At 41.1% G+C, this 15,917-nt stretch overlaps 1 protein-coding gene across 4 annotated transcripts in view; it reads right to left on the bottom strand.

Annotated features, from left to right (window-relative positions):
* Nucleotides 1-4,420: 4,420 nt before the first annotated feature.
* Nucleotides 4,421-15,917, bottom strand: part of LOC115224907 (zinc finger homeobox protein 3) — a 53,682-nt gene continuing 42,185 nt past the window's right edge. For 3 of the 4 annotated variants that reach the window (XM_029795869.2, XM_029795868.2, XM_029795867.2), the window contains exons 2-3: nt 11,087-14,027; nt 4,421-7,089 (exon numbers count right to left, since the gene is read on the bottom strand). In XM_029795869.2, the coding sequence (XP_029651729.1) occupies nt 5,088-7,089; nt 11,087-13,491 (4,407 nt within the window). In that variant the 5' untranslated portion in view covers nt 13,492-14,027 and the 3' untranslated portion in view covers nt 4,421-5,087. The remainder of the gene's footprint in view (nt 7,090-11,086; nt 14,028-15,917) is intronic. The other variant, XM_036513630.1, reaches the window with a different exon arrangement.

Raw genomic sequence — 15,917 nt, 5'->3', positions numbered from 1 at the left:
GGGGGGATGGTGGCTTTGTGCCAGTTGATGAGAGCTTTGAGGGAAAGTTTGCTGTTATCATTCTTTCTTCCAGCATCTTGGTTCACCTTCACCCCTTGCCTGGCAGTCCAGAACACCTCACACCTCCGATTCTTCTGCTGCTGCTGGACATTGGTAAATTCTTCACTATATACGCTTCTCTTTTAGCAACATAGTATTCCTCTCTGTTGCCTTCCCAGGCCTGTCTTTTAAGTTTTCTGGACCTGTCCATCTCACTGGTGCACTGCTTCTACAAAAGATCTCATTTGTAGCTTTCAGCAGATTATCTTGTGCAAACTTCTAGTTGACCTCAAAATTACAGGTCTCTGCCCCCTCCTTTTCCTTAAAACGCATCATCTCAAATTGCTCTAAGTGGAGGACCTTTAGCATTCAGATTATTCCGTCAAACATAATGCCTATTGATTCCCATTGATTTGAATTAATCATGCATTATCTCATATCTTCTAGATCTTGATGGTGTAATTACTTAATGTAGAATAACATTGTAGGGTAGGTGTGAGGGCCTGGATCTGGTCAGTTTGAACAGAAAACAGATTAGCTATTTCGGCCGGATATGGCCGGTTTAAATACTAAAGGGTTAAACCGGCCATATCCAACCAAAATATTCTGCCTGTTTTAAGTTCAAACTGGTCAGATCCAGCCTCTTACACCTACCCTACAATATCATACTAAAAGTGCCCAATCACACACTTCAAAGTCTCAAAGCTATGAGATAATGCAGGATTAATTGAAAACAATGTGAATAAGTGCTACATTTTAATATCATCATCATCATTATTTAACGTCTGTTGTCTTTGTGCTGGCATGGGTTGGACGGTTTGACCAGGGCTGGCACACTGGAAGGCTGCACCAGACTCCAGTGTGATTTGGCACAGTTTTCTATGGCTGGATGCCCTTCCTAATGCCAACCACTCTGAGAGTGTAATGGGTGCCATTTGCATGACACCGGTATCTGCCACGACTGCGATTTTGCTCAGCTTGAGGGATCTATTTCTCAAGCATGATGTAATGCCAAAGGTCTTGGTCATTGCTCCAAAAGGAATTCAGCCACTGGTTATATTCTGTCATCTTGTTGACATCTACCTCATTATAAGCCTGTGGTTATATTAACGAACTAATTAAATATTCATTATAATCATTTGTAGCTTTTCAATGCTCCTTACTCTAAATGTCAATGCTAACTTATTAAATATTATTGTTTTTCATGTGGATCATGTTGGAATTAATATCTGACCAATTCTATTTTCCTCTTGTTGACCAAGTTTCCCCAAGTCTCTCATTGTTATTGTATCAAGTATGAAGAAGTCTATACTACATTAGTGAGGTCAGAATAAGGCAGAAACATAGTCTTCAATATTTGATGAAGTAATTAGAAAAATATTAGTCATTGATTAATATAATTTTTTTCTTTATTTCATAATTCTAATTAGGTTTTTCTCATTAGCCTCTCCATATTCATTACGTTTTCCCCTTCTTTCATGGTTTGAATAGGTTTTCAAATGTCGTACAACATCTCACCAATTGTTGTCATTTCCTTCTTGGGGTCAAACTTTCTACCAATCCTGTCCATGTTTCTGCCTTCCACTTCTTCACCCAGTGGTCATCCTCCAGACAGACTCAGTCTTCTCCCTTGCATCTCACATCATATTTTCTCTTCAACCATTTTCTTCACATCATCCCATTTGTCTGCCATCAGGGTCCACAGAGGATTTTGCTTTTAGAATTCAACTGTAATAAATCCCTTATGCTTCTACAATACACAAAATATTCGAATCCTTTTTATGCAATTCTTTGTTTGATTATAAAAATAAGATGTTTTTTCTCTTAAAAATACATTGAATGGTTTATGAGGGTCCACTAGAATAAATTAGGAACCAGATGGGTCATTAGGTTAAAAAAAAAAAGGGTCGAGAACCACTGATGTACAATAACAGTAGACATCCAGCACAGCATGCTTGCCTCCTCCTCTCCACCCTAGCCTTCATATTTTCAAGCTCCATCTGGGAGTTCCCTTTTTGGTTCCGACATTTACCTGCCCCCATCTTTCTCTGGTCATTGCTTTTGGAACATAGCTTTCTACTCTAGGCACAAGGCCTGAAATTGGGGGGGGGCAGTTGGTTAGATCGACCCTAGTATGCAACTGGTACTTAATTTATCGACCCTGAAATTATGAAATGCAAAGTCGACCTCAATGGAATTTGAACTCAGAAAGTAAAGGTTGACCATTCTGCCAGCTTGCCACAATATCAGTTTGTCCCTGGTGTTGGTTTGTTCACATCCCTGTAACGTAACAGTTCAGCCAAGAGGCTGATAGGGTAAGTATCAAACTTTAAAGAGAAAAAGTCCTGGGGTCAATTTATTCGACTAAACCCTTTGAAGCACTGCCCCAGCATGGCTGAAAGAAATAAAAGAAGACCTGAAACTGCAAATGTCTCTGCATACCAATAAGAGAAAGGGGGCAATTCAAGAAGGAATTATTAAAAAAAAAATTTTTTAATACCCTTTGTACCCCTCCTGCACAAGTTTATCCGATTTTTGACACTTTAGAGACATCAGATCATTTTCATCTTGGCATTAGATTCATAAGATCTGATGTCTCTAAAGTGTCAAAAATCGGATAAACTTTGTGCAGCAGGAGTGTAAAGGATATTAAAATAAATTTTTTTTTTTTTTTTTTTAATAACTCCATATTTATTTCTTGGTATGTGAAAATATATAAAATGAGTAATGCAGGTTCAATATTCAGAGGAATATTTAAAATTTGGATTTACACCCCAACTCTCCACCCAGTTGATTTCCGCACATTTTTCTTTTTCTTATTCGTTTTCCTACACATTTTGTTTACGTCTGTTGCACTATTTTTTTTTTTTTATTTTGTTTCTGGGTAATATTGTAAACATTGAATAACAAATGCAGGATGTCACACAAACAGATACACGATAGGCTTCTCTACAGTTTCCATTTCTCCATCTCACAAGGCATTGGTCAGCCCAAGGTTTTCATAGAAGTCTTCTGCTATGCGGCAGGACAACTATACGATTACACGGCCAAACTTGCACCTATTTGTTTAGGGATCAGTCAGAGGGGAAGGGGCCTAAAACGAGCTAGCAATGCCCAGGACTGTTGCAGGGTCTTTGAGAATGGTGGTGCAAAAGGAAGAACCTTTTGGCTCTGAGGTGAGAGGCGTTATCGGACTGGAGAAGAGGTCCGGCTGCATGCAACAAAGTTAGACATTGCTAAAGCACACACGCACACACACACAGTTACAGGTCACTTGCAGGGCTTCAGTACAGTTTCTGTCAACCCCAAAGACTTGGTTTGTTTGAGGTGAAACAGCCCAAAGTGCTGAGCAGCAGTGGAACTGAACCCAGAACCATGGGATTATGAAACAAATTTGTTCACCACAAAAAAAGTTAACAAGACAAATACAAAACAAAAAAAAAAAAATCCAATAAGATGTTTGACACATAAAACAAAACAAAACAAAAAGAATTTCCTCAATTACTTTTATGTTCAGTTTTCTAAACTGGCATGGATGAAACTGTATGTGTAGTAAGTATTTATATATATATATGTAGTCTTTTGTATGTTTATCAATGTCTGGTTAAGTTTATGATTGTGCAAGTAGCAATGAATGTTATGTTGAGGCATGCATGCGAGTCCTGTCGGTCAGTTTCTCACTGTCCTCTATTGTGGTTTTGCCTCCAGGGTCTGCTGTGTTCAAAGTGTTCGACAATAAACTCAGACAAGACTTGGAAACATTCGATAGAATAAAAATAATGATAACAAAAAAAGAAAAGAAAAGAAAATACATTCAGAAACTAAAAGATGCCAGAGACGAGAGAGATTATTTCTAAGACTTTTGAAAAGATGTTTAGACACAAAGATGAGCAGCAAAATAATATCCTGAGACAAAAGCTTAACTATTCCCATCAGTGGTTCTCAACCGAGGCCCACATGACCCTTAGGGGTCCACATAAGATTCTGTTGCTAAAATCTAGGCACAATATGTTCTGGTTATAATACTTGTCAGACACAAAGTATTTTAACAATATTTTCCCCCTAAAATTCCTAATGTTATTTAATTCTAAAAACATAAATGGATGTTTTTTTTAAAGCATTGAATGGCTGTGGAGTTTGAGGAATGCAAGGTGGGGGGTGTCCAGAGGTGAAAAAATTGGCTGAGAACCACTGATTCACAGTGAAGAAGCTGGAAGAATTGGTGAACGGGAAAACAAATAAGATTAAACGCTTTGATATATTTTTGAAAAGTATCTTCTTTTTATTGACTGTTTGTTCGTAAATGTCCCCCTTTTTAATTAAAAAAAAAATAAACAAACAGGGAAAAAAAACACCTTTGGTTTGTTGTTTGGGGTAGATTTTTTTCTTTTTTTTTCAAGAAAATACTTCAATTGTGATATTTCTTGAATCCTAAAATGATAAATCTCTCTTAAAGTGTCCAAGTCCACCATGGAGAATATTATTTCAAGGATTGGTAATGGCTAGCAGCAAGAATTATGGGATTTTCCTTTTTTTTTTTTTCCAGTTTAGAATTTATGTACAACTGTTACTAAAACTAGATTCTCTTAGGTGAATGAGTTTTTTTTTTTTTAAAGATTTTTTTTTTCTTGAATTTCACATTTTAACCCCCATTTTTTGGTATTTTTTTCATATTTTTCCACTTTTTAATAAAGTAATAAAATGTATTAATGCTAGAACGGTGTTCTAAATCCGATAATCCATGGGTGTTGAAGAAAAAAACAAAAGAAAAATAAAAGAACAAAAAAAACTGTAAAATTTTAACAAAAACAGGCTTCAAGGAAAATGTTATATAGAAAGCAGCCACTAAATGGTAATGTTGGAGTTGTTCTTCTCTTTGACTTTGGTCTTTCTTCAGTTCTTCCTTTCCTCAGATTTCCAATACTACATTTTTTTTCTCAATGCTTTTATAATTATTATTTTTTTGTTTTGTTCTTTGGAATTCAACACAAATTTCTGGGCAAAGAGACAAATAAATAAAGTGATTATTATTATTATTATTATTATCATTATATTCGCATATAAGCTATTTTCTCATCAGGATGGTGCTGCTTAATGTGAGGTTCAACTTCAAAACTATCCAAAGGAACATTGTCCGGGCAATAAGGACATTTGTAGATCTGCGAATGTCTGAAGCTGTGATGGGTCTTCAGTGCTGCCCGATATGTGGTCTTGAAGTTGCATTTGTCGCACTTGTAGATCTCCTTGCTGTATCGGTCTTCAGACGAGTGTACAGCCTTGCTCAACGAGTGGGCAGAGGGGAACTCCGAAGTCTGTATGGGGGGGCCAATGGGGACGGGGCTGGGGTATGCATTTGGTGAAGATGAAAGGTAGGAGCTCAGCTGAGAGGATGATGGACTCAAGTTAAACACTTTGAATGCGTCTGGAGGTATGTCGTCGGGGTCTGAGGTACCCGTTGAGGATAAGTCCAAAGGAAGTACCCCCTGTGCTGCCTGCAGGGAGACAGGCACCACCTGGTCGTTATGAAGAGAGGCAGTATCCGTTGTCAAGTACATCTCTTGTTCTTTTTCTTTTTTAATCACTTTGATGCCAAAAGTTGGAGGTGGGGTGAGGTCTGAGGAGGCATGGTCGGCTGCTGACCGGGCGGCTAACTCCGACAAGTGCTGGCTGGCTGTCCGAGACGGACTACTTATTGGCCGTTTCAGTCCCTTTAAGCCCAACGATACGGATTTAGAAATGGTAATGGGTTCGGAAACGCTCGTTTCCGAATCCTCTTCTACAACTGTATCCATTGGGCCGTCGTCTTCTTCTACACTTTCGCAGTCCATATCTAAAGTTCCGTCCCCGGAGGGATCTGTGCTGCTGTTGTTCTCTGACAGAGGTAGTAGTTTCGGTGTGCGTTCTGGATGATCGATAACAATTGGAGGGTTGCCCTGGTTCTCCTGGTGTGCAGCATTAGCAACTATCATCATTGGTTGGACAGCGCCGGAAGGAGTTGTCGACGAAGATGAAGATGACGAAGACGCAATTGCTCGGGCTTGTAACATGTTCCGCAGTAAAATGGTCTGAGAGCGAGGTGGTCGACCCCGACTCCGGCCTCGAGCACTCAACGGCCCTAACGACGATGTCGACACAGAAGTCGGCGACTTGAGGTCGGAATCTTTCAAAATAACCACGTCGTCGTCGTCTTTCCGAGCTATTTTCGGTTCAGGCGGCTTCGGTGGACTAGGAGCAGGAGATGGAGGTAAGACTGGCTCGACCATAAGGCCACCAGATGAGGTGTTGCGGTTAGGCTTGCCATCACAGATAAATGCAAACACCACTTCGCTACTGACGTCTTTGTCGTGGCAGTTGGTTATGTGTTCGCGGGCTGGTTTAGAGGTACTGGAATTAAAATCAGTGCAGTACGGACAGTGGTAGGACAGTTTTTTATCGTGCACACGGTTGGAATGCAAGAAAAGAGAGATGCCATCAGGATACTCTTGGCTACACACTCGACATTTGTAATGGGACAATTTGCCGACAAGCTTCTCTTTGTAGCGGGTCTGTTGATTCTTTTCAATGTTAGCTATGTACTTGGTGATGTAGACTGGGTCAAGGAAGAATGAAAGAGGCACACCTCCGTCACATTCGGGATGAGCGATACCAATATGTTTATAGATGTCAGCCTCCTTCTCCCCCTTGAATGTACAGTAGGGACAGGTGTACATGCAGAAAGCAGAATGGGAATTGATAATGTGGTCCTGCATCTGGCTGAGGAATTTCGCTTCACAACCACATTTCTTGCACATGTAAATGGAACGGCCAATAAGCGGATCGTCGTCACCGGGGTACTTACACTTGCGGTTCGAACTGGAGCTGGCATATTTTAAAGACATTGTTTTGGCATTCAACAAAACGGGAACGGCAAAACCCTCAGGGGGTATTATACAGTTATTGTTTGTACCGGTTCCTGGACGCCGAGTTGGACCAGAAATGCGGCCACTATGAAGACTTACAACATTCACTATTTTCAGGCCCATATCCGTCCCAGGACTGTTCGATGGTCCACTGCAAGAGAAAAATCAGACAGTTTATTCCTTTGATTAGGGAAAGTAATTAATTAATAGCATCAACTGCTCGTCTATTTTCAAATAACATTTCAGAGAACCAGAAACATCAAAGTTGGAGCAGAAATAAAAATAGTGATTTTAATAATTTAAATGAATTTATATATTCTTAAATCGTAAATTAATAAAACTGAGATGCTGTGTCACAAAGCGTAGTTATAACAAAGAGGATTATACATTCATTGCTCTATAACATAGAATATAGTGTCTATACACACACACACAAGTTTCTTTATTAGCACATCTAGACTACCAATTCCACAGACAGGTGGCTGATGAACAGTCTAAGCTCAGGATGGAGGTATATCTGCCTATAAAGGATTGTTCTGCTAAAATGAAACACTTTTTATCATAAATCAACTCCCAACTCTCACAAACATATTTATTCGAATGTTTCCCTTTAAACAACCTTCACTATGGAACAAAATCAAGGACACAAGGGAAATCTTTCACATTAAGGTCACAGAAAACTAAAAATTGAGAAACATTCATAAAACGTGCGGAATTTCCATGAATTCCTGCTGGGATATAATGGAGGGGGGAGAGGGTAATTAATTCATTTAACGAAACAGAGATAGAACTCAGTCCACTGAGGAAAAACACTAAACATACATACATGTCGATATATGCAATTTCTCCCAAACTAGGGACATTACTATGCCCTGTCTGTGCTGCATCCATCAATTCACCAACCACATCACAAGGTGTACTATAAACATGTCTTGGATCAGGGTCCAGCAAGGAACCCTATTAGTATCAATGGTACAATAAAATTGTTGGCAGCAGGAAGAGCACCCAGTTGTAAACTCCCTTCCCCATGGAATGAATGAAGAAAGCACAGTCCCTGCAAGGGTGGAAGCTTGTCTAGGAGAAGAGTAACTGAGATAAGGTCAAAAAAGGGGACTCTTTAGTCCTGCTGTAGTCAACCTTCCTAGAGCCGGAATGAAGTCCAGATGCTGTAAAGTGGTTGGCCAAAGGAAGAGCAACTGGTCGTAAAAGGAGAATCAGGACATTCACCACTGAGTCTAATTTTGGCACAAGGCCAGCAATTCTAAGGGTGAAGGAAGTTGATTGCATTAGCCTTAACCGAAGTACTCAAGTGGTACTTTATTTTTATCTCACTCGAAAGGATGATAACAAAGTTGACCTCAGTGAAATTGGAGCTGAGCACAGAAAACAGCCGAAGCCTTTTTGTCTGACGACCTTTCTACTGACTCACTGTCCCTCGAGATCGGGTTTTCTGTTGGTTGTGTCAGATGACAATGTGACTGGAGACATTGTGGAACCAGCCGAAGCCATGACAACAGGAAAGAACACAAGACAAGAGGAGGAGGAGGAGGACGACGACAACAGTGCTTCAAGTGACATCAACTTGAAGTTAACCACACTCGTGGCATTAACACAAATAGAGAAAAGAGGGCTTTTGTGTGTTGAAAGGATTTCTTATTTACGGAGATTAGACACTAAAAATTTGCAAATAAACGAATTTGAACAGCAATTATTGATGTTTTCTACGAATAAAGTTCAGAGAGAAGAGAACCAACTTTGGTCTAAGAACATCATTTTTAATTAATAAACAGAGATTTGTAAAGAAAATTTTATCCAATTTCCATAAATGTAAATGGATCAACTGAATTAGCATTTTAGTGACTGAGTTTTTTTTCTTTTTTTTTTTACTACCCACAAGGGGCTAAACACAGAGAGGACAAACGGATTAAGTCGACCCCAGTGCATAACTGGTACTTAATTTATCGACCCCGAAAGGATGAAAGGCAAAGTCGACCTCGGCGGAATTTGAACTCTGAACGTAACGGCAGATGAAATACGGCTACGCATTTCGCCCGGCGTGCTAACGTTTCTGCCAGTTTGCCGCCTTTTAGTGACTGAGTATTCCACAGACACCCTTATGTTTCAATTCATTTAGAATTACATCCCACCCTTCCAGTGACCCCATCTCAAGGAATCTCTTCCATTCCTCAGTATCATCATCTATGCTTACACCATTTCTACCTATCACCTCCTTCTTGTGCCTCCAGCCACTTCTTCCCCCCCCCGACTCCATTCTTAACACCTCTCTTGTCATATATATATATATAACCCCTTATATCTCTCCCTTTCACGTCACCCTGCACCCCCACCAACCACCTTCCAATCTAGCCTTCATCCCAAGCAACTTCTACCCCTCACCCCACCCCACCCCCATATTTCCAATCAACTGCTAATTCCACCCTTGTTCCTCGTTCCCTATATCCACCCCTACCCCCCTACCTCTACGCATCTGTTACCCCCTCCCCACGCCCCATATCCTCTCCTTTTCTCCAACACCCCAATCGCTACCTTTCTTCTCTATTTCCTTCAGCCAAAACACACCTGTGCTTGTCCCTTTATCTTACCTTAGCCCTTCCACACCTGCCGTGAAGCTACCCACCCCCATCCTCTCTCTCTCAAATAACAGTGGGAGCTTTTCTTCCTTTCTTTCTCTCTTGCAACCTCACTGAAGCATTCCGCTATAGAACCCATGCCAAAGCTGGCATTGGAGCGTGATGTGGCCTTACAGCTCACAAGATCCGATCAAACCGTCCAACCCATGCCAGCAGGGAAAACGGATGTTAAACGATGATGATGATGAACTATCATTATTAAGTTGGTGTTTAGAACATAAGCAAGAAATTTAAATGGAAGATTTTTAATTCATTCTCAGAGAACCAGAGAGATTCTCAGGCAGAATCAGTGCAACGCAAGTGTGTGACACACAGGTACAGTCGATCTGATGGCCTTTCACCCAATTTTACTGAGGGTTGGGGTTGACTTGAGGCTAAGGTGAATGACACTCCCTTGCCATTAACCCTTTCATTACCAACCCAACTGAATCTGGCTTTGGGTACAAATGTCTTGTTTTCATAAGTTCTGAATTAAAAATCTTCCACCAAATCTTAGTCACAATTTATGTTCCTAACACTAGCTGAATGATAACTATTTTATTTTACTAAATTCTTTGTTATCATCATCGTCATCGTTTAACGTCCGTTCTCCATGCTAGCATGGGTTGGACGGTTCGACCGGGGATCTGGGAAGCCAGAAGGCTGCACCAGGCTCCGGTCTTATCTGGCAATGTTTCTACAGCTGGATGCCCTTCCTAACGCCAACCACTCCGTGAGTGTAGTGGGTGCTTTTTACGTGCCACCTGCACTGGTGCCAGGCGAGGCTGGCAAACGGCCACGGTCGGATTGGTGCATTTTACGTACCACCTGCACGTAATTGAAAGAAACACTGAGCATCTCAAAATAAATACAGTAACGAAAGGGTTTAAACTCATGATCACAAAGTGAACTCCTCCAACATGCCACCAGTCAGTCATCACTCCCATCCTTGACCTGACAGAATCAGAACGAGAGAACTGAAGTGATGTGAAATTAAATATCTTTCTCAAAGACAGAATACACAGAGGCTGGTCCAAGGATTGAACTCCTCACAACTCTATGATGAAGAACCGAACACTCAGCCAAAGCCCTTCATAGTAAAATCATACAAGACAAATTACACAATCATGGGACCGACCAGACTATCAGATGTTGTTATACATCACTGGTCACAATGCACTTTGCCTTGTTTTAGCTTTCAAATGATGCTGCCCCATAGGCCAGGTGAGCAGGCCAACATTCCCCCTTGATCAAAAGGCTATTCTGTCAGAGGGTGGACCTATTTACAGCTGAGTGGACTGCAGCAACATGAATTGAAGTGTTTTGCTTGAAAGCACAACACACTGCCCTGTCCACGAATCGAACCCATAACCTAGCAACCGTGAGTGCAACACCCTAACCACTCGGCCATGCACCTTCACACAAAACAAATATTCTAATTAACTAAAAAAAAAAAAAGTAACAGGTGATCATTAGTACGCATAACAAACTTCAAAAGATATCATAATTAATACCTACCCTGTTTTTCCTTGCATATACATACCACCCCTGCCATACGCAGTGTTGCGGTAACGATTGAAGCGATTGCTTGCAGGGTCCACAGGGGTCTGCGGTTCTTCGCCGTCTGTGAAATCAGGCAGCTTCCGGCATTTTATAGTTTTTCCCGGGTGAACAGTGTTATAGTGACTAAGAAGATTGGCCTTTGACGTTAAGACAAGTCCATCGCACAGGGTGCACGTGTAGTGCACTGCCCCTGGATGCTGACCAGTAACATGCTGCTGTATTATCTCGCGCTGATCAGTGGAAAATTTGCAGTATGTACATTGGAACCGATCAGGCACCTCGACAACGTCCTTTTGGTTGCCTTGCTTCCCACCTGGGCTGTTTCCATTGACAACAACTGAGATAAAGACAGGGTTAGATTTCGAATTCTTTTCATCGGTTGAACTAGCATCACCGGAAGCTGATTTAGCTGTGTTGCTGCTGCCGCCGCTGCCACCAGCACCACCACCGCTGCTGGCGGTGGTGCTGGTGCTGGTCACGTTTTGTTTGCTATCGTCGTCATCGGAAACGTTTTCCCGAATCTCAAGGTAATGCTCCTTCTCATTAATTTCAGTGGTTTTCTCAATTTTCTGTGGAAGATATTTGTGACTGGACTGATGGTGGATGGCAGCTGTGCCAAAAGTGGTGAAGTCAGTGCTGCAGTGACCGCATCGGAACACTTTCTGGGTGATATGTGCATAAATATGTTCTGTCATCAAGTCTTTTTCCTGACATGAATATTGGCAATGAACACAGCTGTAACTTGGGGGGGTGGCTCCGGTCTTCTTTTCGGAATTGATTAGGAGTTTGGAAACGGTCACGGTTCGATTTTCATTGCCTTCTGTCCACTGTTTCGAATAAGATGTCCGTTTGAAGCCTTTGTTGGTGTTATTCGATTCGTTCTGACTGGAGATAAAGCTGAGAAAACTGCCTTCGTAGCTGTCCTGCTCAACACTAGGCGGATTGTTTGCTTGAGAATTGTAGTCAATAACCTTAATGCGCTTGACAAGAGGAAAATCTTTAGAGAGCTCGGAAACATCAATGTCGAGTTCTTTAAAGAAATCCGTTAAACCAACTTTACATGGTCGGCAACGCTTGATCATTTCCCTGACTAAGCCTCGTTTCCTTGACACACCTTGCCTGTAGATAGTTGCCGAAGTTCCACCGTCCTGACAGTAGATGTTAGCTGAGGGGCTGCCATCTGGACGATAAATCGTAGCAGACGTGTTACCATCCACATGATAGATTTTGGCCGAAGTACTGCCGTCTGGACGGTAAATAGTTCGTGAAGGAGAAGAACCATCCATACTAGAATCTGGGGTGGAATCATCAGAATGGTCTTTGTCAAGTGAGAAGCTCCCAAAACCTTTCTTGCCGCTTAAAGACAAGTCTCTCTGTTTGATATACGATGGTGTCGGACGCCATTTCGAGCCACGAATGAAACCCTTCCTAAGCAACATGCGCCGCAGTGCACTAATCTCTTTGGCAAACTTTATCTTTTCCTCTTCTTTCTCTCGGTCCTCATCATTCATATCATCCAGGTTGATCGGAAGTCCATTCTCATCCAGATCAACTGCAGGAATGCTGCTCTCATCGTAAATGCCATATTCTCGATGCATGACATTCTTATCGAGAGTCTCACTGGTTTTCTTCAGCTTCATGCCTTCTCCCAGAAGCCCTATCTTCTCAAAAAACGATTGTTTGCTCTCAGAATCCGACTGGACGTCAGGGGACGTACTGCGGTGGCCCGTAGCAGATTCATTGGCTTCAGTTTCGTTATTGTCCGACTGTGTGGTTGCATTATCATCTAAAAGAGCAGATGGACTAATGCCATCTTTTTGGCGAGATAAATTTGAATTTGGTTTGGAATCCAGCTGAGATTTTGCTTCGTCTGTTGATGCCATAGACCTTGAACCATCATCCCCCTCATCGGCCAACAGGTTTTTACTCAAAGATTCGCTTTTGCAAGTGGAAACTTCTTCTTTCAAATCGTCCGAAGCCACGTCTTCCTCGTTGGCGCTGTCATCAACCTCTTCTTTCACAGTCACAACACTTTCACTCTTTTTCTTCACATCTGTTTTAGCATCAACTTTCCTCTTTTCCTCAACATCACTTTTTTCCTCCACATCACCTTTTTCCTCCACATCACTTTTTTCCTCCACATCACTTTTTTCATCGACATCGCTCTTTTCCTCAGCATCGCTCTTTTCATCATCGACATCATTCTTTATCACGTCAGCTTCACTCTTCACGTCAGCATCACTCTTTTCATCGCCGGTGCCCTTTTCTTCAACGTCACTCTTTTCTTCAATGTCGCTCTTTTCTAGAGAAGAGCTGTCCCCCTCGGAGACATCTGTTGGCTGAGGAACCGGGCTGGACATGGTGAGATGATGTCTTAAACCAAAACAACAAACTGAGCTGACAGGAAATTGAAAAAAAAAAAAGAAAAAACAGACGAATTCTTATAAATACATAAAAACTCGTGTCTGGTGGCACATTGCAAATATCGTTAATGAACCATTAGTTGTGTTTATTTGCTTCACATAATTGTTGTTGTGGGTGGTGGTGGTGGTCGTCTCTGGCTTGCTAATACTACGACTACTGCTGCTGCTGCTATATGGAAGACCAGACTCAAATGAAAATCTGAATTCAGAGTTTTAAGCTCTTATCTTAAAGGGAAGCCAAGAAAAATAGTTTAAAACCAGAAGAAGTCCTAGAACAATTTGGGGGGGCAAGTTGCCAAAGAATAAGGAACCACGTTACATGGGAAAATTCTGTGTTTGGTAAATCAGGCAGATCGGTTGACGAACTGTCCTCTTGTTGAGTAGATTTAGTTCTTTTTAAGGAATGTCCATTACAAACTCTGGTTCAAGATGAGCTGCAGTTCCCACCTGGAAATCACATTCTGCAGGATGTTCTAGAAGGAAAAAGAGAAGAAAAAAAAAAACAATCAGAATAAAAGAAATAAAAAAATTGAACAGATTATAAGGGAAAAATACAAAATGTTTATATATCGTCATCATTTAACCCTTTCGTTACCCTATTTATTTTGAGATGCTCTGTGTTTCTTTCAATTAATTTTAAACATAACAAAGAATTTAGTAAAATAACTTAGTTACCATTAAGCTAGTGTTAGGGACATAAATTGTGACTAAGGTTTTAATTCAAAACTTATGAAAGCAAGACATTTGAGCTACAGAGTCTGAGGCGGTTTCAGTCAGTTTGGTATCAAAAGGGTTAATATCCATTAATAAATGTCTGTTTGCATGGGTCAAATTTTCTCTAATGGTCAGATCTTCCTGCCATCAACCAATTTCCCTTTGACCCCAAGTCTCACACAACACTGCAAACAAGTAATGCATCTTTTGCCTGACACGGGCACCTGTTTACAACTATCACAATGCCAAGACGCACACACACACTCAAACAAGGGCTTCTTTCAGTTTCCACCTACTAAATCCAATCACAGTGCTTTGGTCAGCCTGTGGCCACAGTACAAGACACCTGCTCAAAGTGTCACATGGTGGGATTGAACCTATAAACCACATGGATGGACCGTGTATATACATCGCTGGTCACAATGCACTTTGTTTTAACTTTCAAATGATGCTACCTTGCTGGCTAGGCAAGCAGGCCAACATTCCCCCCTGATTGGAAAGCTAGTCTGTCATAGGGTGACCCGTTTACAGCTGAGCGGACTGGAGCAATGTGAAATGAAGTGATTTGCTCAAGGACACAGTATGCAGCGAGCCTGGGAATTGAACCCACAATCTAGTGATCATGAGTGCAACATCCTTAATCACTAAACCACATGCCTTCACATATACATATATATATATAGATTTTTTTTTTTTTCTTCAATTCGTTTCAGTCATTTGACTGCGGCCATGCTGGAGCACCGCCTTTAGAAACGTTTTTTCTTTTGTTAAACCAACAAATCTCAGCCAGCATCAAGATAATTGAAATTTTAACAATCAAGAGAAATTAAAAAAAAATTGTGAGCAGGTGAAAACCTGTAAGTATAGCAAGTGTGTACATCAGGTATGTTACCTTCATGGGTTGCAATGAACTTTAATAATAATAATAAATTTTCATTGCTAATTACCCGGTTGTAAATCAAAGATGTTTTCAACCACAACAATATCATCTTTTATTCGACCTGTGTCATCTAGACTTACCACAACGAGCCCTTTCCTTTTTTTACTTTTAGACTGTTAAGAGTAATTTGGCTGCTATTTCTAGCAGATCAGAGGACCACCTCAAGGTACCTTCATTATCAAAAGGGATTCTATACACGATTGGTGTTTCTCCATATTGCTCCCTCTTGTTTTTTGAATTATAATTATTCCTAGAAATAGCACAAATGTTGCACCTATACCGAAATAATCCAATAATGATACTCATCATCATCATCATCATCATCAAGGAAGTGAGGTGGCGGAATTGTTCAGATGCCAGACAAAATGTTTAGGGGGCATTTTGTCCCACTTTTGTCTATGTTGATTTTCTCTTTCATCCTTCAGAGTCAACAAAATAAGCATCACATCGACTCACCCGCTCTCCCAAAATTGCTGGCCTTGTGCTAAAATTTGAAACCATTATCATTATAACTACTACTACTACAACGGGGTGGTGGTGAGCTGGTCGAAGCATTACTATGTTGGACAAAATGCTCGGCAGCATTTCTTCTGGCACTTTACACCGGTCAGGTCTTGCCGAGGTCAACTCTGCCTTTCATTGTTTTCTGGCCAAGTACAGGGGGTTGATGTAAACAACTTCCCCCTCCTCTCAAAATGAGAAAGAATTA

The sequence above is a fragment of the Octopus sinensis genome, linkage group LG26 (assembly GCF_006345805.1).
Source record: "Octopus sinensis linkage group LG26, ASM634580v1, whole genome shotgun sequence".
Taxonomy (NCBI): Eukaryota; Metazoa; Mollusca; class Cephalopoda; order Octopoda; family Octopodidae; genus Octopus; species Octopus sinensis.
This window is presented reverse-complemented; position numbering and strand designations above follow the sequence as displayed.